This window comes from Antedon bifida, chromosome 1 (assembly GCF_963402885.1).
Source record: "Antedon bifida chromosome 1, ecAntBifi1.1, whole genome shotgun sequence".
NCBI classification, from domain to species: Eukaryota; Metazoa; Echinodermata; class Crinoidea; order Comatulida; family Antedonidae; genus Antedon; species Antedon bifida.
This window is the reverse complement of record NC_136226.1, coordinates 571105-594741: the sequence shown is the minus strand read 5'-3', so window position 1 is coordinate 594741 and position 23637 is coordinate 571105. Positions and strand designations below refer to the sequence as shown.

The 23637-nt window shown below is 34.9% G+C and overlaps 2 protein-coding genes across 3 annotated transcripts; one reads left to right on the top strand and one right to left on the bottom strand.

Moving 5' to 3' along the window:
• The first annotated feature begins 73 nt into the window (after positions 1-73).
• On the top strand, positions 74-19270 carry LOC144836386 (TPR and ankyrin repeat-containing protein 1-like). Of its 2 annotated transcripts, none has more exons than XM_078691577.1 (32): positions 74-419; positions 989-1245; positions 1464-1629; positions 2458-2555; positions 2891-2994; positions 3244-3386; positions 3566-4150; positions 4382-4546; positions 4792-5036; positions 5266-5461; positions 6078-6692; positions 6849-7196; positions 7465-7656; positions 7754-8032; positions 8247-8375; positions 8683-9078; positions 9167-9442; positions 9904-10034; positions 10313-10505; positions 10601-10765; positions 10932-11131; positions 11290-11427; positions 11619-11783; positions 12105-12276; positions 12416-12535; positions 12673-12881; positions 13251-13453; positions 13571-16794; positions 17013-17177; positions 17451-17521; positions 17806-17983; positions 18226-19270. In XM_078691577.1, the coding sequence occupies exons 1-32, from the start codon at positions 350-352 to the stop codon at positions 18378-18380; spliced, it is 9753 nt and encodes a 3250-aa protein (XP_078547703.1). In that variant the 5' UTR covers positions 74-349; the 3' UTR covers positions 18381-19270. The 2 variants fall into 2 exon arrangements, with proteins under 2 accessions (XP_078547703.1, XP_078547704.1); XM_078691578.1 differs by having other exon boundaries at positions 17806-17980; positions 18226-19269.
• A 2408-nt stretch (positions 19271-21678) lies between these two features.
• LOC144851795 (ras-related protein Rab-13-like) lies at positions 21679-23459 on the bottom strand. Its single transcript, XM_078709421.1, has 2 exons — positions 23161-23459; positions 21679-22220 (listed from the first exon to the last, which is right to left on the bottom strand). Exons 1-2 carry the CDS (start codon positions 23432-23434, stop codon positions 21862-21864), a joined length of 633 nt encoding a protein of 210 aa, XP_078565547.1. The 5' UTR covers positions 23435-23459; the 3' UTR covers positions 21679-21861.
• Positions 23460-23637: the final 178 nt, after the last annotated feature.

The following is a 23637-nucleotide window of genomic DNA, read 5'->3' as shown; positions in this document are numbered from 1 at the left end:
CCAAACCACCTGCTGACCTCGGGATTGTTTAGAAATCGGGAATTCCCGACTTTCGACAACGAACGGAGAAAACAACAATACAAGTAGTTCATGTACCTAAAATACTGGCGAAAGATACTGTATTTTTGTATATTTACTGTAATCTGATACGTAGGTATTTAAGTATTAGTTACCTGGTTGTATAACGGTAATAATACAGTATTGATATATCGTCAATAATGATTTTAAGCCTACTGAAAAGCACGACGACAGTCTGACTAGGCCCAACTAGACTACTTTCTAGTAGCCTTGTTGGGACGGAAGCTTGAACCCACACATCTGCACATCATCATCATCGTTGGGCGGAGTGATGGCAGGGCGTCGAGGGCATCCATCATATAATTACACTTATCAACAACAACAAGACTATTTTCATTTGAGTAAGTAGGCAGGCCTATTAGTTTTTACAATTAAAAAAAATGAATGAATATTGAATATTTATATGATATTTTGTCAGTTGTGATTGAATCAACTTCTGGTATTTTACATACCCAGTGCTACTACTTTAGCTATGCTTTTGTTTTGGTTGCATTTAAATTGGATCAAATTTATTTGGCCCAAACAACGTACTTCCCAAAAATATTATTCTACTATACTTGTTATATACCCCTAGTACCTTTGTACAGTAGTAATGTATTGTAATGTATTGTAAAGTATTGTAAAGCTGACTCAAAGAAACATGTATTCACTTTGACTACTTTTTAACAACTATTTTATTCACAATTCTACTATCTATGTGGCCCTGTTTCTGCTGCCAAGAAAATACCGTATTTTATACGGTATTTTTTTAATACAGAAACTGCGCTCATAAAAAAAATACCGTATTTTGTATACCGTATTTTCCCCACAAAATTTGTGAATAAAATACGGTATTTACAAATGTCAGTACTCTTACTATTATATTTCTTGTTTTTTTAATTTAATTTCTTAATAAATGTGCATTATGTAGACCAGTTTAATGCTCATAAAGAAACTGGAAATGAAGCAAATAAACATGGCCACTATGACTATGCCATTCAATGCTACTCACAAGCACTAGAGATTACACGATACCCGATTACACACGTCATAGAAGTAGGGCTTACCACAAGAGATGTTGCTAAGGTCTTAAGCAACCGGTCATTGGCGTTTTCTAAACTTGGCAGACTTAAAGAGGCACTTAATGATGGCATGATGTGTTTGGACGTAGACAAAACATGGATTAAGGTAATTTTTTACATACATTTCATCTTAGTAAAAGTTAATCATCAAAAGTGTACAAATTGAAAAATAAATACATTGAATTTAAATCAATTCAATTTTTAGTTAAATTAATGTTGTTTTTGATAATCGTCAAAGTTGTTTTCATAGTCATAAAAGAATTTCAACTAGTAGTATCCCTGGAAGAAATCATCTTCTTTACCTTATTTAGTATATTTTTGCAGGGTTATTGGAGAGTTTTTGTAGCATATAAGGAAATGAATAAGCTCCTTCAAGCGCTCCAGTCTTTGGTAGATGGATATAGTAGAATCAGAGGATTTGATGATGCTGCTGTTAAAGACAGGACTGACTTCATGAGAGAAATTGCAATATTATGGGAGAATCTCAAAGGTAATCTGATGTGTCTGATCCCATTATCATTTTCCATTTCTGGTTGAGGTTTTTAATTTTTGCAGACACAGCTCCCTTCTAGTAGGCCTTCTATTTTATCAAGTTTATCTGGGAACTAAAGAAAAACAGCCATTCAAGCATGATAATGTATTTATTTATTTATTTGTTCTTTCTTTAAACTGAAATACACTTTCAATACAAATGTACTGATTTCCAAAGTGGTTCAGTAAACATATAATATAACAAAAATAAAATATAAAACAAAAACAAAAAGAAAAGAGATTTAAAACTATTTACAATTGTGATGGCAAAAAGGTTAATACATATATGTTTTCTATAGTGAAGATTTAAAAGTTGCCAAAGACATATTATGGAGTTCTGATTTTATGTTATTTGGTAGAAAATTCCATAGTCTTGTTGATCTATAAACAAAAGTTCTTTTACCCTGAGAGTTATTCCATAACGGAATAGATAAGTCATTATTACTTTGGGAGCAAGTGCATTTATTATGGTTATCAGTAAATTGAAGTATCTTGGAGCTATTTCTTTTAAACATTTAAATAGCATTATAAGAATATTTTCATTCCATTTTTCTGTAAGTCTACTCCATCCAAGAGTACTTAAAATATCATTAATAGGGGTATACATGTCTACAGATAACAATATTCTACCTAATCTGTTGATTAAAACCTGAAGAGAATCTGAAAAACTGTATGTTTTTGTTTGCAATAGTTGGTGTGTAGTACTACTTTATTTTCTCACCCTGCCATAACAGCAATTCTCTTTTGCCAGCAACACTCGTAATAAATAATCATAATTGCATTGCAGACATGCCAAAAGTGGAAGAACTTTGTTTTCGATGTAGAGCGCCACCCACGGTTTGGTCCAAAGTTGTTTCGCAGTTAGCTAAACAAAGACTAACCAAGGTAAAGTGGAAAAATATTATTAAAGTTATATCTCTTTTGATTTGTTTTATATCGCAACTTCTTCATCCATATGAGAGGTCTCCGAGTCTCTACTCTCTCGCTTTTTCCATCAATGGACAAGGTTTTTCTTTTTTCTTCAATTGCTTTACTTATTTTAAGTTAGCTTTGAAAACTTTGAAACTTTTTTGACTGGCACTTTTCTGGCATTTTATTTTTACTGTTAAGTGCATTGAGGCTTTTGCATAATGAGCTATATAAGCCTGAATTAATATTATTGATCATCATAAAAAGCATGGCTTTTGCAGAATATAATTATTGTGTTTTTTTTCTCCAAGGTTTTACATCGTGTGTTTCTCAAAGGTGAGCCTTATCTTCCAAGAGGTGTCGGCATGGCAACAAATTGTGATGCTTCATCTGTAAATCTTCGTCCTCTCATAAGGTGGGTAATTACACCAATAAATAAGAGGAACACACTTGTGTCTACATGTCTACACTCAACATTTTTTTTAAAAGAAAGGGGATGGTTCTAGATCCCTATTATTATATATCATTGTAACAGATACATTTGATTCACAATGATAACTGGTAGTCGTTTTGAACCCGGATATGCATGTATGATATTTCATTTGACTAGTAATTTAGTATGTGTTTTTTTTTCTAATCTTTTCTTTTTTCATTTAAATTGAAGATTTATGGGTCCTTCTGATCGGAATAGATATGGAATGGATCTGATGTTGGTTCTTATAAAACATGGTGCGAATTGGAATGGACTGTCAATCAAAGATGGAGATACGCCCCTTCATGTTGCTTTGAACCATTGCATGGAAATTGGTAATGATATATTTAATATTTTAATTTAAATTAATTAAAGTGAGATTATTAAATGTACATTACGAACTTGTTCTTGTGAAGCTACTTCATAATTGAGCCATTTAGCAAGATAATGTTTTTATTTATTTCCATCCAATGGAGACTTGTTGTTAACTCATATTTTTGTGTTTTAATTGAAGCTAATTATGACTTTCTGAAGTATTTATTCTCTGAACATGTAACAAGTAAAGAGAAACGAAGCCGGAAGGACAGTGATGGTGCTACACTTCTGCACTTTGCTGCCAAGCGAAGTGGAAAGCAGAGAAAGACAGCAGTGCTTTATCTTTTAAAGAACATGGTTGATCCGTGTGTCAAGGATAAATCTGGAAAAACAGCTGCTGATTATATTACAGACGATTGGACCTTAGCAATGAAAGTACGAAGTGAGGAAAAAGATTCTAAGCTTACTGCCAATCAAGCAAAACCAGTTCCAAAATCTTCTGAAAGTGTTGTACCAAAGACAAAGCAACAACGGTTTGAAGAAAATCCTGTTCTTACAGAACGGACCCGGCGTCCCTACTCATCACCAGCAGCTTCAAATACTGATTATGGCTTTTCTAAATTTTCTGATGACATGCCTGAGAGAGAACGACGCCCTTACTCTGAAGTTGCAAATCCCAAGAAACAGGATAAACAAAAAGCAAGAAAAAAACCACAACAAAATCAAAACAGTCAGCCTAATTTGAAAACCAAAGAAAAAAATAAAAAGCAAACATACAAAAAAGGTTTGAAAAGTACATGATTATTTCTATTGCCATAGCAACAGAATGCAACTAAACCACATTTAGAAAAGAACTGCAATGTTTGTTTTTTAATAGCAGCAGTTCACTTTGTTTTATAGAAGTTTGTCTGTTTAATCAACAATAAATAAAGCAGTAATAGATATAAAGAGTCAACTAAATATGTTAAATATAAAAGTGTATTCATATGAACCTTTAAATTGTTATTTTTTTCAGAACAAGTTAATGGGTTTGAAAAAGGTTGTAAATTAAAAAGAGAAAGACAGTATAGCAAAGCCCTGCAAGTGTTCTTAAATGTTATGGTGGACAGAAACAATGGTGAACAAGAAGAAAACTGCAAACAAGAAATCATTAACATATTAGATTCATCTGATTTCAAAGGTAGGTTACATCCCATTCTTTATTTATTTACAAAAGACTAGTCAGTAAATTAATGGAAAAGGGGATGTTAATATGTGTTGTTAATCATACTTTCCATTTCTTTTTTTGCTTCTATTGTTTTTTTCGCTTCTATTGTTTTTTTCTTTCATCACTCACTGTGAAATTGTATTGATTGAATTGAACTTCAGCACAAAAATGTAACCAATATATATGTGATTTAAGTGATTCCATGATTTTTTTGGCAGAAATTGCGCAAGATGTGCAAAGTGGATTAAATCCTTCAATTTGGGATAAAACCATGCTTGATCTTCAGACTGAAAATTGTTGGCGAGTGATGTTCCTTTTACTAAAAGGTGGAGGAAATAAGTTTGAGTACGGCCAAGGTGGTTTAGCTACAGGGTGTGATGTGAAATCTATTTCAATCATGAGATGTCTAAAATCAACAGATAAGAACATTGAGAAGATTAGAGTTGTTAAAGCTTTGTTAGAGGTAGAAACACTATTTTAAATGTATATTTTACCCAGTAAAGAAAATAATTTAATTTACATCACAAACTTATTCCACCAACTTAGGCCTCAGTAATATTCAATATTTAGGAAAGCACAATATCAAATGGACACACTGCACCAATTGTCTCATAGATATTCAATATTGTATCACAGGTTTAGAATCAATACAGATTTTTTCATAGATCTAATTGTCAATTTGAAATATTTAGAATGGAGCTGTACCAAATGGTCTCCCAGGTGAAGGTCAATCCCCGGTCAGGTATTGTTTACATCAAGAGATGAAAGGTGATAACTATGCCATGATAACAGCATTAATAAGGAAAGATGCAGCACCAGAAGATCTTGTTGAAGTTTCTGGAGACGGTCCTCTACATGCTGCCCTGAGACTCTGTTTGAAATGCAATGGTAATTTCTCTTTATTGTTCAGTTTCAAAACACATCAAACTTTCGCAATACGGCTACCACCAATCAGATAATGTCATTTAAAGCCTTGCACTCTGAGTGAAAACCACATACTAAGATACTTGTAAGCTACAGTTTTCTACCGTAGGACATAAAATAAAGTCAGGGGCCAAATATAGAGTGTGAATGTCACAGATGGGAACATCCATACAGCACTTGCGCTTTTAAGGTTTTTTTTAGCAGTAGGTCTCTGCAGGCCTCTGTTGAGAACCCATGGGTTAGGTTATATGGTAGTTATGTATAAAATAGTTTAAATCATTATTTTATATTTTTTAATATACGATTTTATGATGATTATGAATTAGACTACATGAATGGAATTTAATTACACTAATAAAAAAAAAAGAAACTGCAGCTATTTTATAGATTTTGTCCTCATAAAAGTGAACCTCTGTCTCATAGTTTGCTCTATTAGCCACAGTACTTTAGGAGCCAACAAACTGTTCTCCTTTATAGAGATGTCCCCTGGATAGGGGTTGACCGATGGTAGTGTTAGAACATATATTTTCCCATTATTCATTTCACTGTAATAATGCCACTATTCTGTACTTTTTTTCAGATAAAAAAATGGATCTTCTCAAGGTGCTCTTTGACAAGTACAGCAACAACAAGAATGATGACCGGTATCTGGACCCAACAGATGTAAATACTCACACTGATGATACACTGTTTCATATTGCTTTAAGTGAAAAAGACGAAGCTTTGTCACTAGAGGCAATAAAGCTCCTGGCTAGAAATAAGGTGAATCCATATTTGAAGAACAAATCTGGTAGAATACCTATACAAATAAAAAGACTTGACAGGAGATACCAGTTCCTGGAAGAAGCAGCACGTCATCATCCAAAGAAAGGGAAAAGAGGTCCTGCAAAGTCCAAAGAGTCGACTAGGACCGTAGAAGTTGCAGAATCATCATCATCACCTATGACAACTGATCAGGATTCACAGCAGAAAACAAAGCAGCAAAAGAAGGAGAATGCTGTAACTAAATTAGATAAAAATGAGTTAAAGAGAAAAATAGCTGGACTGATTGATGATGTGCTTCCAGTTATTAAGCAAGCAAAAAGAAATAAGAAGGAAATTGAATCTGAAAGAAAACCAAGAAAAAAAAAGAATGAGATGGAAAACGAAAGAGCAGAAGAAGAAAAAGCACCTGATATAACACAACCAGATGAAGGTTTGATAAACTATATTTTGTATTAAAATTAAAATTCATCTCACCTTCAAATAATAAATAAATAAATTTTGGTTTTTTTAATAGTAATAAATTGTACTATAAATTACTGAAATGTAAAACATAAATTTAATTTCCATAATCTTATTTATATTTTAGAAAAACTCAAAGACCAAACTGAAAATGTAGGCACAGATAGAGATCTACAAGAAATAGATTCAGCAGTGTTTGACAACTTGACCTGGGAAGTTGAATGTACTGCCAAAGTTTGGAAATTCTTAAGAGATCGTCATGTTCTAAATAAAATCAAACAAGCTGTTGTGAACAAAATACGACGGCTTGGTGAAGGAGATCGGTCTAAAAGTCTTTCCAAAGCACTAACCCATGACAAATCTAAAAACATCCAACTATTTGAGATCAAATTGACCAGTGGTGCTAGGATCCTGTGGCAGCAAGCTATAGCCTTTTCACCAAAACTTAGTGTGAATCCAGAGGCAAGACTTACAGGTAACTGAACAACTTTGCTACCTTAATAAAATCTTTCTATCTATGTTCTCTCTTTCTTCCCATGGGCACAAGACGCTGTGATATTTGTAAGAGTATACTATCTACTTCTATAAGAGGCCAATGCATACATTCCTTTTTTAACTATCTTCCCCCATTACAAACTTTTCACCACAGTGTCACAAAATTGGACTTACTGCCTTTCACTTGCCTATACGATGAATATCATTCAATAATGCAAATACATAAATGTTTCCACTTTTCTGCATAGAAACTCAACAAGAATTTGGTGGTGTCACTGGAGGTCGTATCTATGCTGAGGTCATCCGTGTTTGGGACGTAGTTCCAGATCATGACAATGTATCGCATGCAATTGATGTGATTTTGAAATCAATTGATCGTGGTCATGAATGTATCCTCCAGAAAAAATTAAGAGGACTTCCAAATAAACAAACTGGACAAGGTTAATTTTCAATTTATCATCTCATGTATCATGTTATCTAAAAAAAAAACAAAAATGTAAGTATTCCATTAATAACAATACCTTTTTTTTTTATCAGCAACAAGGATTCCAAATTTGTACCAAGAAATACTTCCAGAAGATTCTCCACAAAGGCTGATCAAAAAAGAAGATTTCTTCCCACCAGCAAGCTCAAAGGAGACAGAATATCATATAATGAAGTTTTACAGTTTTAGTTCTAGTCTTGTAAACAACATCTTACATGACACCAGTACAAGAGTTGACTTTCCATTCCGTGTAACAGAGAAGGAACACGCCATAATTCACATCAACCCTAAGCCTCCTTGCTCTCTTCTGCTTCTAGGACGTAGTGGAACAGGTAAAATAATTTGGATGGAACCTCTATTTCCAGCAACAATCTTTGTTGCTTAGTTTGAATAAAATGTGTTTTTTGGATAGCAAATAAATTATAGTAAACATTAATTGTAACTTCTAATTTATGAATGACCTTAGCTAAGATGTAACTTTAAGGTATGTAATGAATTGTTTTTAAGATATTTATAACTGAATATTAACTTGTTCATTCATTTTAGGAAAAACAACTTGCTGTCTTTACCGACTTTGGTCATGTTTTCTGAAATACTGGGAAATGGCGTCAATTGATTGTGAACCACGAATACCACGCGATTTTGGTTTTCGGCATTCCAAAGTTAGCGAATTTGGTAACTATTATCTTCTTATTTGTTAACACCTCAATACTGTATATTCTGTTTGGAGCAGATAACAAGTTTAGTGTTGTTTTGTTTCTATATATTTGCACGAGTAGGAATTTATGGCAGTTTTTTTAAATGCAAGAAAAGCTGAAAAATGATCAGAAGTACTTTTTGTAATGATTAATATTAATATGTTATTTACAAAACATGTTTGTTCGATTTGCTCAATTTCAAAAAGTCTTTTATGAAGGTATACACACTATTTTAATCATTAATTTTTATTTTTTAAATACTATTAATTGCTAACCATATTTAGGAAATGAAACTGACATAACATCATCTGATGAGGAATTAGAAGAAGGTGCTGTTGCAAACCCTGTATCTCAAGACACTGATTCTGAAGAAAGTGACACTGAAGTACCCTATGATCATCTCAATCAAATATTCATCACAAAAAATCGAGTCTTGTGTTATGAAGTTCTTAAGAATTTCCGTGATTTAGCACATGGATGTAATGTAGCGACGCATTACTTGGAGACAGAAGATGAACAGCGCCCTCATCGCTTTCAGGATGCTCCAAGCACAGGGTTTCCATACTTTCTCAACTCCAGGCAGTTTCTCTTGATACTCGATGCATCACTTCCGGGTCAGCCGTTCTTTGAACGCAACCCTGATGGCTCTTTAAAGAAAGAAATACGAGGATGGCAAGAAGGTATTTTTTCATGTTATTTTAACATCTCAACACACCACTAGTATTAACAATGTCTTATTCAACTAATTATGAAACCTTTTTTTACTAGGAGATGGACAACAACCTATTCTTGATATGATGGACATGAAGGATGAATCAGATGACGATGAATCGGATGATGACGATGATGAAGATGGAGAGGAGAAAGAGGTTGAGTTTGATCCTGATGCTGAAGAGAAACAGCAAAAGAAGACGGGCACACGCGATCAACGGCATGAAGTAACCTATGAAATCTTTGAAAATACCTTTTGGACTAAAATCAACAAGAAAAACTTACCTTATCATCCAACTTTGGTCTGGATGGAAATCAGGTCGTTTATCAAAGGTAAAAAAATGTTCTCTTTAAAGTGTGGTTGGTTGCATGTAGACTTTGACCTGTTTCACTCTGCATACTTGACTATGCACTGTACTATGTTTTTCCTATGTTTTTCCAATGTATACAACACTGTTGTGTTGTCGGTTCCCAATACTTTGCGTTAAGACGTGGTTGTGTTGCATTGCGTTCTAGTGGGAACCACGCTTAACATGTCTCAAACATGATTATGGTCAACAAATATTTGTATCATTGACATCAACTTTCCATTTTGTACCATTATATTGTAGCATGATAACAGTCAACATTATGTTTTATCATTGTAATCAACTTCCCATTTTGTACCATTATATTGTAGCATGATAACAGTCAACATTATGTTTTATCATTGTAATCAACTTCCCATTTTTTGACACTTAAGTGGAATTAGATTGTTGCATGTGCATGCACTTATCGCACTTAATGTTTTGTAGGCTCAATAGAAGCATTGCACTCGGATAAGGGAAAACTGGAACTAGAAGGCTATCAAAAATTGGGCAAAAAGAGGGCACCAAGTTTTACTGGTGATCGAAAAGAGATTTTTGAGCTCTTTAAAATATATGAAGTATGTAAAAATTTGTTTGTAGTGTTTTTTTCAGTTATTATTTTAATAGACTTTATTTATCTAATACATTAGAATATTTTAATATAGATACATTGATACGGCAAACTAACAATGTTGTAGAAATTGGCAATTAGTGAGCATGTAATAAGTATTTTCAGTACTTAATCGAGGTCTGTTAGGTGCAATAATATTTAGAAAGTATATAATAACTGAAATTTTGCATTGGCACCCATTTGTCAACCAGAACTAAATTCATTAACATTACCATATTTCTTCAGCATATGAAGAAGCAACGCTTTTATTTTGATGAGGCCGATGTTGTGTATGACATCTACAAGCGTCTACAAGAAGTTGAGGTACCTGATTGGGCAATACATCAAATCTATGTTGATGAAACACAAGACTTTACCCAAGCCGAGTTAGCCTTGCTCATTCGATGCTGTAGTGATCCAAACGCTGTTTTCCTAACAGGTATTTTTAGTTGTATTATGTTTTAAAACAATTTCTACTTAGACAAGATTAAAACAACTTATTAGAAAATTGTATACCATGATTTTTGTTTGCAGGGGACACAGCTCAAAGTATCATGCGTGGAGTTGCTTTCCGGTTTGATGATTTGAAATCTCTGTTCCACTATGCCAAGGATTCTATGAAGGCTCTTGGAAAACAATCGGCTGTTGCTGTGCCTAAGAAGGTCTACCAGCTTACCCACAACTACAGGTCGCATGCTGGTAATTATGTTCTCAAATTCTTTTTTATTCTTTCTTAAAGGTCGCTGCAAATCAAAAGCTCCCTAACAACTAGACATGACATGACTTTTATGACTGGAACATTTACAGTACTGTAGAGTTGTTGAATCTGTAACATTATTTTCATTCATGCATTATTATTTTAAAGGAATACTAGAGTTGGCTGCCAGTGTGGTGGATTTATTATCCTTCTTTTTCCCAACTTCATTTGATCGTCTTAAGCGAGATCAAGGTCTATTTGATGGACCTAAACCAGTACTACTGGATTCCTGTAGCACTAGTGACCTTGCTATGATACTTCGTGGAAACAAACGAAAGACTTCTGAAATTGAGTTTGGAGCTCATCAGGTGAGATCCAGATGATTACATAAATATAGAGGATTCCCTACTCTTTTGGAAGTGTGTACTGTATTCTTTAACATGTACAGGGATACTGTATATCTATAGTTTCCTTTTTTGTTCAGACATTCATTGTTAAATTTTATGTTAATTCTTTTTCTTCTTAGGTTATTCTAGTAGCCAATGATGAAGCAAAAAAACAATTACCAGAAGAGCTGAGTCTTGCTTTATGTCTTACAATCGTTGAGGCTAAAGGTTTGGAGTTTGATGATGTCATGATCTACAACTTTTTTAAAGATTCTCCCGTAAGAAAATCCATTATCATTATACATTTTGAAAGCTGATATTTCTTATTTCTTTTCTAACTGGACACAAACTTTGTTAACATAAATGATATTGAATTTTTTAATTATAGAGTGCACTTGCTGCCATATGACTCAAATAATCAATTTAAGTTATAATCTAAAAATAATCATTTTGGTTTAAATGTGTACAGGCAAAGGATGAGTGGAGAGTTGTGCACGAACATCTGAATGACATACAAATGCAGAATACAAACAATGACAACAGTGAATCAAATTTGTTTGAGTTAGACATTGATGTCATGAATTCCACTGCAGAACAACCCAGGAAGCTGGCCTTTGACCCTGATAAACACAAGGTAATTCAGTATCACTAAAGTCCAAGCAGTAAAGTTAGCAATAAACTTTTGCATCAATATTCATGTCAAAATAATAAATAAGTTCTCAAATCAAATGCGATAAAAGACCCATATCTTCACACAGAAAATGTTTCTCCTAAAATAATTCTATCTATTGAATTTTGTGTATTGATTTTATTGAAATAAAAAAGATACTTATTGGGTAGTTAGCTGATTAACAACTACAAATGAGTTAAATTTGAACATCTTCCCAGATATTTGTTAATTGCAGGTTTCTATTTACAGTAAGGCTACATTACAAACCATTTTATTATAACACAGGTATTGAATTCTGAATTGAAGTATTTGTATACCGCCATCAGCCGTGCTCGTGTAAATGTTTGGATCTTTGACGAAGACATTAACAATCGCAAGCCAATGTTTCAGTACTTCAAAGTTAGAAAACTTGTTCAAGTTCTGGAAGCAAAGGAAGATTTATCAAGTCAAAGCCAATGTAAGTAAAATATGAACAATTTTACTACAGGTTATTATCTGCCCATTTTACAGATAAATTCACAAGAAAAAAAACCACTGTTGCATAAAAACCATTTGTACTAAAAATTGTCTTATGTTGTGATTTTTGTTTTTCACAGTCCATGATGTTATGTTTGTGGAAAAGTCATCACCAGAGGATTGGGAGAAGAGAGGCGATTACTTCTATAATAATAGCCTATGGGAAGTAGCACTCAAATGCTACAAAACTGCTGGAAATGGTAAGTCTACTATACTATCTCTTACCTACAAACACTTCTTATAAGATAACATTTTAATATAAAATTTAACTCCTTTGCTAAGTATGTGTCTTGGATGATCAAGCAAAACAGTAGTAGTGTCCTAATTTCATTTTCAGAGGAGAAAGTGTTGAAAGCAAATGCCAGCCTTCGAGTAACTGAAGCAGAGAAGATGAAAGGATCGGTGAATGTTTCCAAAATGTGTGATTGGTATCTTCAGGCAGCGTATGATTTCTTACAGTGTGGAATGCACAATGAAGCAGCGCGATGCCTCTTCAACAGCAAGACATTTGATCTATCTGCTCAGCTCTTTGAAAAGATTGGTGATGTAAGTACAAACCTATACACAGGTATAAGTTAATTTGAATTTAGAAAATCACAAACTGCAGTACTACAAAGCTATTGACAAACAAAGTTCGAATTTCCTTTGAGATCTTTACATGTTGCAGATGAATAAATACATTAGCATTGTACAAAAGAAGCATAATATGAAGCAAAAGAAAAAAACATGTGGCAAATATTTTATGTTTAGGATGTTTATGCAGTTACTTCGAAGCATGGGGCATGAAGGAAATCTGAAAATTATTATCTATCCTGGTATTTTCATAGATTGCCACAGTTATTTCATTATTATCATTATTTCTTTTACTACTATCTTGCTTTTTGTACTCATAAAATGCATTCTTTTTTAAATTAGGTTGCTGGCGCTGCAAAGATCTTTGAGACTCGATTGAGGAGTTACCGTGATGCTAGTCGATGTCATGAAAAGCGTGGTGACTATGCAACAGCTTTCAAGGTATTAAAACAAAATAGAGAATATGACAAAGCAGCTGATGTGGTTGAAAGATATGAGCAGAGAAAAGCCAACAATGACCTCCCTGATGGTTGTGTACCACCAAGGTATGTAAATGTGGCTAGTGCAGCATTTACCTATTTATCTTTTTTCTATTCTAGTTATTTTTTGTTTTATTCTGTCACTAACAAATGTTAAATAAACAAATGAAATTGTTTTTTCAGAGATAATTTTGCCATATGTTGCCATCGTGCAGCCAAACAACATCTCCAACAGAAAGCTTATCCTAAAATGTTGGAAGCTTTGAACAGATTACCAAATGTAGATGATCGAGTAACATTTTTGAAAGGTTATAACTTACATCCCTATGCCGTCGAAATTCTTAAAACTGAAGGAAGGCTGAAAGAGGCTGCTGAAATCTTAAAAGCTTCTGGTGATCTTCTACAAGCCATTGAGCTATGCCAGGGTAATGATCACCTAGAATTCCGCGCCGAATGCCACTTAAAGTTATCAAAACAGAAGATGAGACAACTCAGAGATTTTGATTTGACAAAGCCAAAGCTTCTTAAGAAAAGCACTGTTCATGAATCTGGTATGGAACTTCTTAAAAAAAGCGCTGTACATGAATCTGGTATGGAGAAGCAGCTTCTTAAGAAAACCAATGTACATGAATCTGGCATGGAGAAAGAAGAGAATGGTGATATGGTCTTAAGTGAAGAAAAGACAGAAACTTTAGAAACAGAAAGTAACCAGCCAACTGAGAATGAAGTAGAAATAAAAACTGAAGAAGAGATTCCATCTACAGATAATCCATTAAAAGAGATTGCAGAGATTCAATCACCAGAGATGTCTAACACAGCAGATTCAAATAACATAGGAAATGATGTTGAGTCTATCAAGCCAGAAAGAGATAGTTCTACTGGTGAAAATATTCCAAGCAATTTGAATGATAGTGAAGACAAAGAAGTCAATGTCTTGAAAGAGGAAAGTACTGTAGTTTGTGAGAAATCTCCATTGTCAAGCCATCAGATATATGAAAGTAAAAGGAAAGAACTTGTAGAAGATGTCAAAAAACATGCAGAAGAATCGTTGAAGTTGTTGAAAATAAGTAAAGGTTTGCCAAGGCTTCTAGGAGACTGTGAGCTTATTCTTGCAGAGTTAAACAATGATGTTTCTTTATTGAATGATGCAGCAAAGCACTTCCTCCAGGCTTCCAGTGATGCAGGTCAAATGGAATGTGTTCACTTGCGTCTACAACTAGAAGAGTCACTTTCCCGCAACATTGTTCGCAGTCTTACAAAACTTCATTCATTCGTACATATTTTAATGAACTATGATGGTACAAAAGATCTGCAACCTGTCAACTCTGCAGAGCACTTTTATGACATAGATCTTGGAGCTAATTTGCAAACCCTTGCACAATGGGCAGAAGATAAATTCAGACAGGCTCGCTTAAACGTTGTTCGAAACCACTGTTTGCCTAAGGCAAGAACCTGGTTTAAGAGAATTAAAGATAAGCTTATGAGCATAGAAGTAAAGACAAAACAGTGTCCATTATTTGCAACTGGTAGAGCATGCCCTAGAGATCAATGTAAACAGTTCCACAGTTTTTACCGCAAAAGTATGGTTTTACAGCTTGCTGACTGCTTTGTGTCAATGATCAAGTTGGTTAACTGTGCAAAACAATGGAAACAGCTCAATATGAGAGTTGCAGATATGCAGATAGATGAAATCCTCGCATGGAAATATCAGCCTTGTTCCAAATTATATGATCTTGTGTTTCCAGCTCACTGTAATCGACGAATAACAACAGAAACTCATGCAGTGATTAAAGAACTTTTAGATATGATTCGTCAGCCTGAGGTAAAGCAGGAAATGGTGGGATGGGCCTTGCATCTACGGAAAAATCTTCAGACTCATGAGAGAAACTGTAATTCAGATGTTTATCTTAAAGCTTTGAATGTCCATCGTTTAGTCAAGGAAGACCCAAACACCATAAAGCAATGGATGACTGAAGATGAAACAGAATGTACAAAGTTCAGAGAACGTCCCTTAGGAATCTGGTTTGAAAAGGGTAAAGGTAAAGTGAGCAATATGCGCAGAATATTGGATTATTCAACTGATCTGTATTTTAATGGAGACCCACTTAAAGCAATTGGTAGCTGTAACAGATTTTTGGTGTTTATTGCCAACAGACCTAATGAACCTCTAATCCCATCTATTTCCAACACTGTTGCGATAATCGAGCAAGCATTTACAGTTGCATGTGCAATAATGGCTAAAGATAATCACAAAATTGAAGTTTTTCTGCCAGCTAGCTACCTTGCTCAAGTTCAATTTCAGGATGAGTTGTGCAGAGTTCGTGGTAGGCGTTACAACTACTATCAATCGATTGATTTGGTCAGTAACATCAGACATAAAGAAATACTTGGTCAAGTTCGAAACTTTGTAGATTTTATGGTCTGTGGAGAAAAGTTTCATAACTTCGATATAATTCCTGATGCATTTTCTTTAAGGCAGGACATTGACTCTGGAGAAGCTGAAAGAAGCCTCGTATTAGCCCTTGTGATGCTATGTAACTTTCGTAATTTGTTGGACTTTGACCTTGCATTTAAGTTGAGATGCCAATTAATTCATATCAAGACTGATAAACAATATCCACCTAGACTTGCAAGAGCTGTGGACAGTGTTAAACACATGAGAACATTGAAAGACCTAACACAGACACTTCAAACGCTGTTGATGGAACGAGACGATGAATATCTTATGGTCTGCCATTGGAACCCATCTACTAGATTTCATAAACTTCAGTTTGACAGAATTGTTACAGAGCATTACAAGCTGGTCCGGTTAGGAAGTCTTGAGGGCATGATTCAAATGAAACCAATCATAGCTCCAGAAAGTTCTGACAAAATAATTAGAAAAGTTGTTATTACAAGACAAGATGTTGATAAAGATTCTGTTGAAACAAACAAAGATGTTGAAGTTTCTGTTGAAACAAAAAAAGATGTTGATAAAGATTTTGTTAAAACAAGAAACAACATTGTTAAAGATTCTATTGAAAAAATTGAAGATGTTGATGAAGATGCTGAACAAAGGGAATTGTTTGAGAAAGAAAAGGAATTGGTTGAGGAACGTCAAGACTTGGACAAGAAATCTGACATGATTTCTAAGATAAGGTCAAATCTAGCAAGAAGACATAAATTTACTTCAACAGTAATGTCAATCCTATTAGAAAAAGGAATGTTGGCTGATCTTGTTTGGAAACAAATTGCCAAAGAGATGGATGAAGATAAACGTCCAGTGGATGAGGTGAAGACATCTAACCCTTGGTTTGTTATTAAAATAGAGGAGGAATTGTCAGTTAATGAAACAAGATGTGGAATATGCCGGACAACGTTTATAAAAGCTGATGAAACAGAATTGAGACCTGTCAGCCCTGTTGAAGGTACAGTGCAATAATAAGGACTGTTTTTGTGGAATTACAATAATAATAATAGTAATAATCTTTACTCTGTAATGTGTGTTTATGCTGTTTATTCAACAGTCATCAGGTGATGATTTCATAAGTAATTTTTTCATTACATTTAGAATTTGAATTAATTAGCTTAAATTAACTTGAGAATCTTTGATTCTATAGTTAATTCATTCATTTATATATTTAAGGTGAGGCTACATCAAACTATACCATACAGCGAGAAATTAGCATTGCAGAAACAAAATCTACTGAAATGGAAGAGCATGTCTTGTTGCCTGAACATATTGACAGAAAAAAGCCATTGGACGAATTCAAACTCAAGATGGTCACTCAGTTGGTACCATTATTTGAAGGTAATTTAACAATCATAATATTAACTGGCTGACTAACATACAGTTTGGCTGACTACCTGATTCCTCATCCTTGTTTCTGATACTTAATGACTAAGTTGCTGTTCAGGTGATGGACTAAGCTGATGAATTTGCCTCACTTGACTTCAATGACATCATTTTGACATTTACTGCTTACAGTTCATCAATGAACCAACTAACATAGAGTGTCAACCTATATTTATGAGATTGATCAAACTTGCCATTTTAATACCAAGAAATTATTTTGTTTTAAAGTAACTGAAAAGGAATGGAATCATGAAAAAGGTCTAGATATTGCAAACAAAGACTTAGATTATTTTATTAATGTAAGTTGGTTTCATTAGATTTCTTCACCTTAATAAATAAGATTAAAACATGTTTATTTTGCTTATTAATGTTTATTACAAAAAAAATTGAATTACATAACATTGATTGTAGTAGTCTAAGTCTAATTACATTTTGCCACTGTTATCATTAGAGTAGTTCATTTTCAAACTTTGTTATAACTTATGATTTCTTATTGTACAGTATATCTTGTTCTGAAATGTATATTTATTTTTACTATTTCTAATGTATAAATTGTTTTTTCTTTTCGGAATGCCCTTTAAAGCGGATCGAAGAAGACCGAAGTCGTTTTAATAAAACTATGGTGGAGATCATTGATAAACGCAACTGGGAAAACTTTGATGAACTTCAGAGCTTGATGCATACGTACAGGTCAAATGTCATTGAACTGTCTAGTGAAACATCCAAACGAAGGGAGCCAACTGATACTAAGATAAGCAGTGGTAAGTGTTATGGTAAAGATACATACATACAGGATAGTGATCTCAAAATGAAGGGAACTAACTGGTATTAGTGTTTAAATTGAGATAATTATTATTCTTAAATAAATATAAAATGTAGCCAGATTTCATATACTACTATAGCATGTGTATAAAATCCTAAATAAGGAATTAAAATTACAGCTGAAATTCCATTGTTAAATTAATTATAGTAGGCAAAAAACAAATATTACAATTTTCTGTAGGTGCAACGAGTAATGCAAAAGATGATGATAATGTTGCAGAACAGATAAGAGAAGAAGCAGATGATGAAGATCAACACCAGACATTGGAAGTTACAAAGAAGAAAAAAGGAAAAGGTGGAAGGCAAAGAAGAAAAGGAAACAAGAAGAAGAAATGAAAGATATTTTATTATTGAATTTATTTTTATTGCTTTATATTGTTTATTCAAGATTTTTTTTAGTTATATTAGTTACAATGTCTTCATATTTTACCAATAAAATTTAATATCACTAGTTTATATCAGCACCATATATCGTTGTGTTATCATTATCCTAGACGTCACATAACTGTATCACTTTTATGAATTTCTCATCAACAACCGTCGTTTCACCATCACAATTAACTTTATTTGATCACCATTATTAACAACCTTTATACCATCACCATCATCAACAACCTTTGTATCATCTTTAACAATTTTATCGACACCATCATAAATAGAATTGTGTATATCATCACCATCACAGACAACCATTATTATCCACCTCAATTATTATTTATTTGTACACCTTCGTCAACAATCTTTGTTTCAGTTATTAGTGTATTATTATTAATGGACACCATCATCAACAACCATTATATCATAAGTTTTTGTTTTCAAAACAGGATAGTGATAGTGATAGCCATACAGCATTAATCTTTTAAGTTTGAAAAATGGGTTTATTAATTATGCTTTACGGTTCATATTAGATGTATTAATTAATAATCAAGGTTCATTAATATTTGTCAACATATTTGTTATAATTATGATATCATTATAATTGTTTCTTCATGTTTATCTCATCGTAATTCTGGTGTTTGCTTTACTTTTGTCATTAAACGGATTAATTAATAATAATAATCAATTAATATTTGTCAACAAATCATTTGATGACAACAAATTTGTTATAATTATATAATTATGATATTATTATTATAACTGTTTATTCATATTTATCTTATCCTACTTCTGGTGTTTGGTTAACATTTTGTCATTAAACGGAGTCAAACTTTATTTATCTTCGTCTCTTGTCAATTTCGTACAATCCTGAGATAGTACTTTAAAATATTCGTATAACTTAAAAATTTAAACCACCACCACTGCACCATCGCAACATCTCCCTGATTCCCAAATCTGCTCTTAAGGGTGCCGGATGTGAAACTCACACTTCAGTATAGAATGGAATGGTGCGACAAACTGTGTTTAGTTCTTTTACAGCATAGACTAATGCGTGGTTCCCACTAGCGACGCAACGCAACGCAGCGACGTATTGACGCAAAGTGCTTTATTGCGTAATCACGGAAAGTGGGAAATGACGACGCAGCAGTGCTTTTTTACGTTGCGTAGGTTGCGTTACGGTGCGTCGCTAGTGGGAACCAAGCTTTACGTTGCGTTACAGTGCGTCGCTAGTGGGAACCAAGCTTTACGTTGCGTACGTTGCGTTACAGTGCGTCGCTAGTGGGAACCAAGCTTTACGTTGCGTTACAGTGCGTCGCTAGTGGGAACCACGCTTTACGTTGCGTAGGTTGCGTTACAGTGCGTCGCTAGTGGGAACCAAGCTTTACGTTGCGTTACGGTGCGTCGCTAGTGGGAACCAAGCTTTACGTTGCGTAGGTTGCGTTACAGTGCGTCGCTAGTGGGAACCAAGCTTTACGTTGCGTTACAGTGCGTCGCTAGTGGGAACCAAGCTTTACGTTGCGTTACAGTGCGTCGCTAGTGGGAACCAAGCTTTACGTTGCGTTACGGTGCGTCGCTAGTGGGAACCAAGCTTTACGTTGCGTTACAGTGCGTCGCTAGTGGGAACCAAGCTTTACGTTGCGTACGTTGCGTTACAGTGCGTCGCTAGTGGGAACCAAGCTTTACGTTGCGTTACAGTGCGTCGCTAGTGGGAACCAAGCTTTACGTTGCGTTACAGTGCGTCGCTAGTGGGAACCAAGCTTTACGTTGCGTTACAGTGCGTCGCTAGTGGGAACCAAGCTTTACGTTGCGTTACAGTGCGTCGCTAGTGGGAACCAAGCTTTACGTTGCGTTACGGTGCGTCGCTAGTGGGAACCAAGCTTTACGTTGCGTAGGTTGCGTTACAGTGCGTCGCTAGTGGGAACCAAGCTTTACGTTGCGTTACAGTGCGTCGCTAGGCGACAAACTGTGTTTAGTTATTTTACAGGCATAGACTAATGCGTGGTTCCCACTAGCGACGCAACGCAACGCAGTGACGTATTGACGCAAAGTGCTTTATTGCGTAATCACGGAAAGTGGGAACTGACGACGCAGCAGTGCTTTTTTACGTTGCGTAGGTTGCGTTACGGTGCGTCGCTAGTGGGAACCAAGCTTTACGTTGCGTTACAGTGCGTCGCTAGTGGGAACCAAGCTTTACGTTGCGTAGGTTGCGTTACGGTGCGTCGCTAGTGGGAACCAAGCTTTACGTTGCGTTACGGTGCGTCGCTAGTGGGAACCAAGCTTTACGTTGCGTTACGGTGCGTCGCTAGTGGGAACCAAGCTTTACGTTGCGTTACGGTGCGTCGCTAGTGGGAACCAAGCTTTACGTTGCGTTACAGTGCGTCGCTAGTAGGAACCAAGCTTTACGTTGCGTAGGTTGCGTTACAGTGCGTCGCTAGTGGGAACCAAGCTTTACGTTGCGTTACGGTGCGTCGCTAGTGGGAACCAAGCTTTACGTTGCGTTACGGTGCGTCGCTAGTGGGAACCAAGCTTTACGTTGCGTTACGGTGCGTCGCTAGTGGGAACCAAGCTTTACGTTGCGTTACAGTGCGTCGCTAGTGGGAACCACGCTTTACGTTGCGTTACAGTGCGTCGCTAGTGGGAACCAAGCTTTACGTTGCGTTACAGTGCGTCGCTAGTAGGAACCAAGCTTTACGTTGCGTCGCTAGTAGGAACCAAGCTTTACGTTGCGTCGCTAGTGGGAACCAAGCTTTACGTTGCGTCGCTAGTGGGAACCAAGCTTTACGTTGCGTCGCTAGTAGGAACCAAGCTTTACGTTGCGTCGCTAGTGGGAACCAAGCTTTACAAAGATGTCAGATTAACATGTTTTTTTAATTTAACAATCAAAGACATACATTAATAACGGTTAGATATTTTATATTTATTGTGCATACATATCGTTCAGATAATTAGTGCTTAACAAATGAAACAACGTGTACTATAAAACACATTTAAAATGTCAAAAAATTATAATATTATTATTACTATTGCTGTATTGAACCCGTGTTACCACACTATTTTAACAACAGGCTGAGAAACTTTTCACTATAACATAATAGTGAATTTAACAACATTACCTTGGTGAATTGTATTATGTGCACCAGCATACTATTATCAAAATTACTATGGAGCACCAAGTTCGCGCTACATCCGCACTTACCGGAGGTCATGCACTTACCGGAGGTCATGCACTTACCGGAGGTCATGCACCTCTAGGCTATACTTTTACAACATGACCAATAGACAAGCAATAAGTTGCTTTTATTCCTTTAATTCCTTTATATAGCTTATTAAAGTTGTCTAAATTCAGAAGATGTCATTGCGCACGCGAAATTCATGCCGCGCCCGCGACCTAGTAATAACTCTTTCCTCTCTGTTATAAAAGCATAAAAGCCGATATTTTCTAGCATAGACATTCAAATGTTTTCTTTTCTTCAGAAATAGGCACCTTATTCCTCTCTTGTTCAAATAATTGTGTTTCTGTAATTTGTCGTGCTTCCAGTATTTCCTTTGCTAACCTGTTAAACGGTTTGTCAACATTTTTGCCAGATTGCGCGCTAGTTTCAAAGAAGTTCAATCCCATTAGTTCGGAAAATTTCTTGCCAGTGCGCGCGTCAACCTCGATTTGGTCTTCTTTATCCGTTTTGTTGCCAACAACAACCACTCGTATGTTTTGGTCAGCACTCTTTCGTATACTTTCTATCCAATCTTCTAGATGATCAAACGATACTCGCGATGATACATCGTAAACTAAAATTGCGCCTATAAAAAATATAATAGTTGACATTAAAATAGCTTCTATGAATACAATGCATAGGCCTATACTAAAAGTAATAACCTCATATTATGTGTGGTATTATTCGATCGAAATGAATTTAATAATTTTGTTAACAATCATTATTTGGCAATCCAATATGTTCGTGTAATTATGCTCAAATAGTCTAATATCATTAGAATGATCAATCTAGATGGTTACTATTACATTAATAATATTCAGTATTTGACTCATCATTGACTTTTGAACATTCATTCATTTGTATTAAATGTGCATTGTCACTTACACCACGAGACACAAAGTGGTGTGTTTTGCTCATCTCATGTTTGTAATTATTAATGAGTGTTGATTAAATATTGTTAAACAACATAAGCCTATTCCAATTGAATGATTACTCTGTCACGTGATCACCTATTGATTAAAAACTGAACGATTAAATTTCCCTGATGTTGCTGTATTAGTTAATGGTATCAATCAATTTAAAATGCGTCGTCGAATACGCTACACATGGACATTGTGTAATTTTGAATTACCCATTATAAATTTATCATAGGCCTCATTATCGACATTCTAGAATAACATTATAATAATTAACTATGATGAATGCATGCCAACCTGTAAATCGTTAACATTATGTCGTCGTCATTGTCATCAATTTTGTTATATTATCATCTTCATTCTCAAATTTTTTAATGTCGTCATTATCATTGTCATCACCTATGATCATATCGTCGTCAATGGTAAATAAAAGCGTGTCAACAATAAATCGTTTTGGGCCTTAACGTTTCGTAAATTCAAAATCATTGTCATATTTATTGTCACCCTTATCATCTTAATCATCATTAACAATTAATAATAATAATTACATTTATTGTGCGCACACACCCATGAAACGCTAAAGGTGCCAAACAATAGTGAATGTCTTACCTTCTGCACCTCTGAAAATAGTTGTTGTCATGGATCGAAAACGCTCTTGACCCGCTGTATCCCATATTTGTAGCATCAATTCTTTTCCTCCTACTTTGACAGCCTTTGATCTGAAATCAACCCCAACTGTAGCAACATAGCGTGAAATAAAAGTATCTTCTACAAAACGTCTAACCAGGCGGGTCTTACCGACTCCACTGTCCCCAAGAACCAGTATTTTGGCTCCAAGTCCAGTGCTTCGTTCAGCATGAGACTCTCCCGTCTTTACGTTCATATTCACTTCTTAATTCTTAATGATACTCTGCCTATGGTATATAAACAAACACGGTAATTATTATCCAAGAACAAGTAGTTCTGTACATGACAGCCAATTATTCAGCCAGAAGCACACTATCGATTAGTAGTTTTTTTCTCTTCAAAAACTACTTGAATACGATAGCATAAAACATTGCCAAATGTGTGTCAATTAAGTCCGAA

Coding starts and splice junctions, on each gene's coding strand:
- LOC144836386 (XM_078691577.1), top strand. CDS start 350: ATGGCAGGGCGTCGAGGGCATCCATCATATAATTACACTTATCAACAA. Junction 5,037..5,265: donor TTGTTAAAGCTTTGTTAGAG/GTAGAAACACTA, acceptor TGAAATATTTAG/AATGGAGCTGTACCAAATGG. Junction 17,178..17,450: donor GTTGGTACCATTATTTGAAG/GTAATTTAACAA, acceptor TTTGTTTTAAAG/TAACTGAAAAGGAATGGAAT.
- LOC144851795 (XM_078709421.1), bottom strand. CDS start 23,434: ATGAACGTAAAGACGGGAGAGTCTCATGCTGAACGAAGCACTGGACTT. Junction 22,221..23,160: donor TATTTTCAGAGGTGCAGAAG/GTAAGACATTCA, acceptor TATTTTTTATAG/GCGCAATTTTAGTTTACGAT.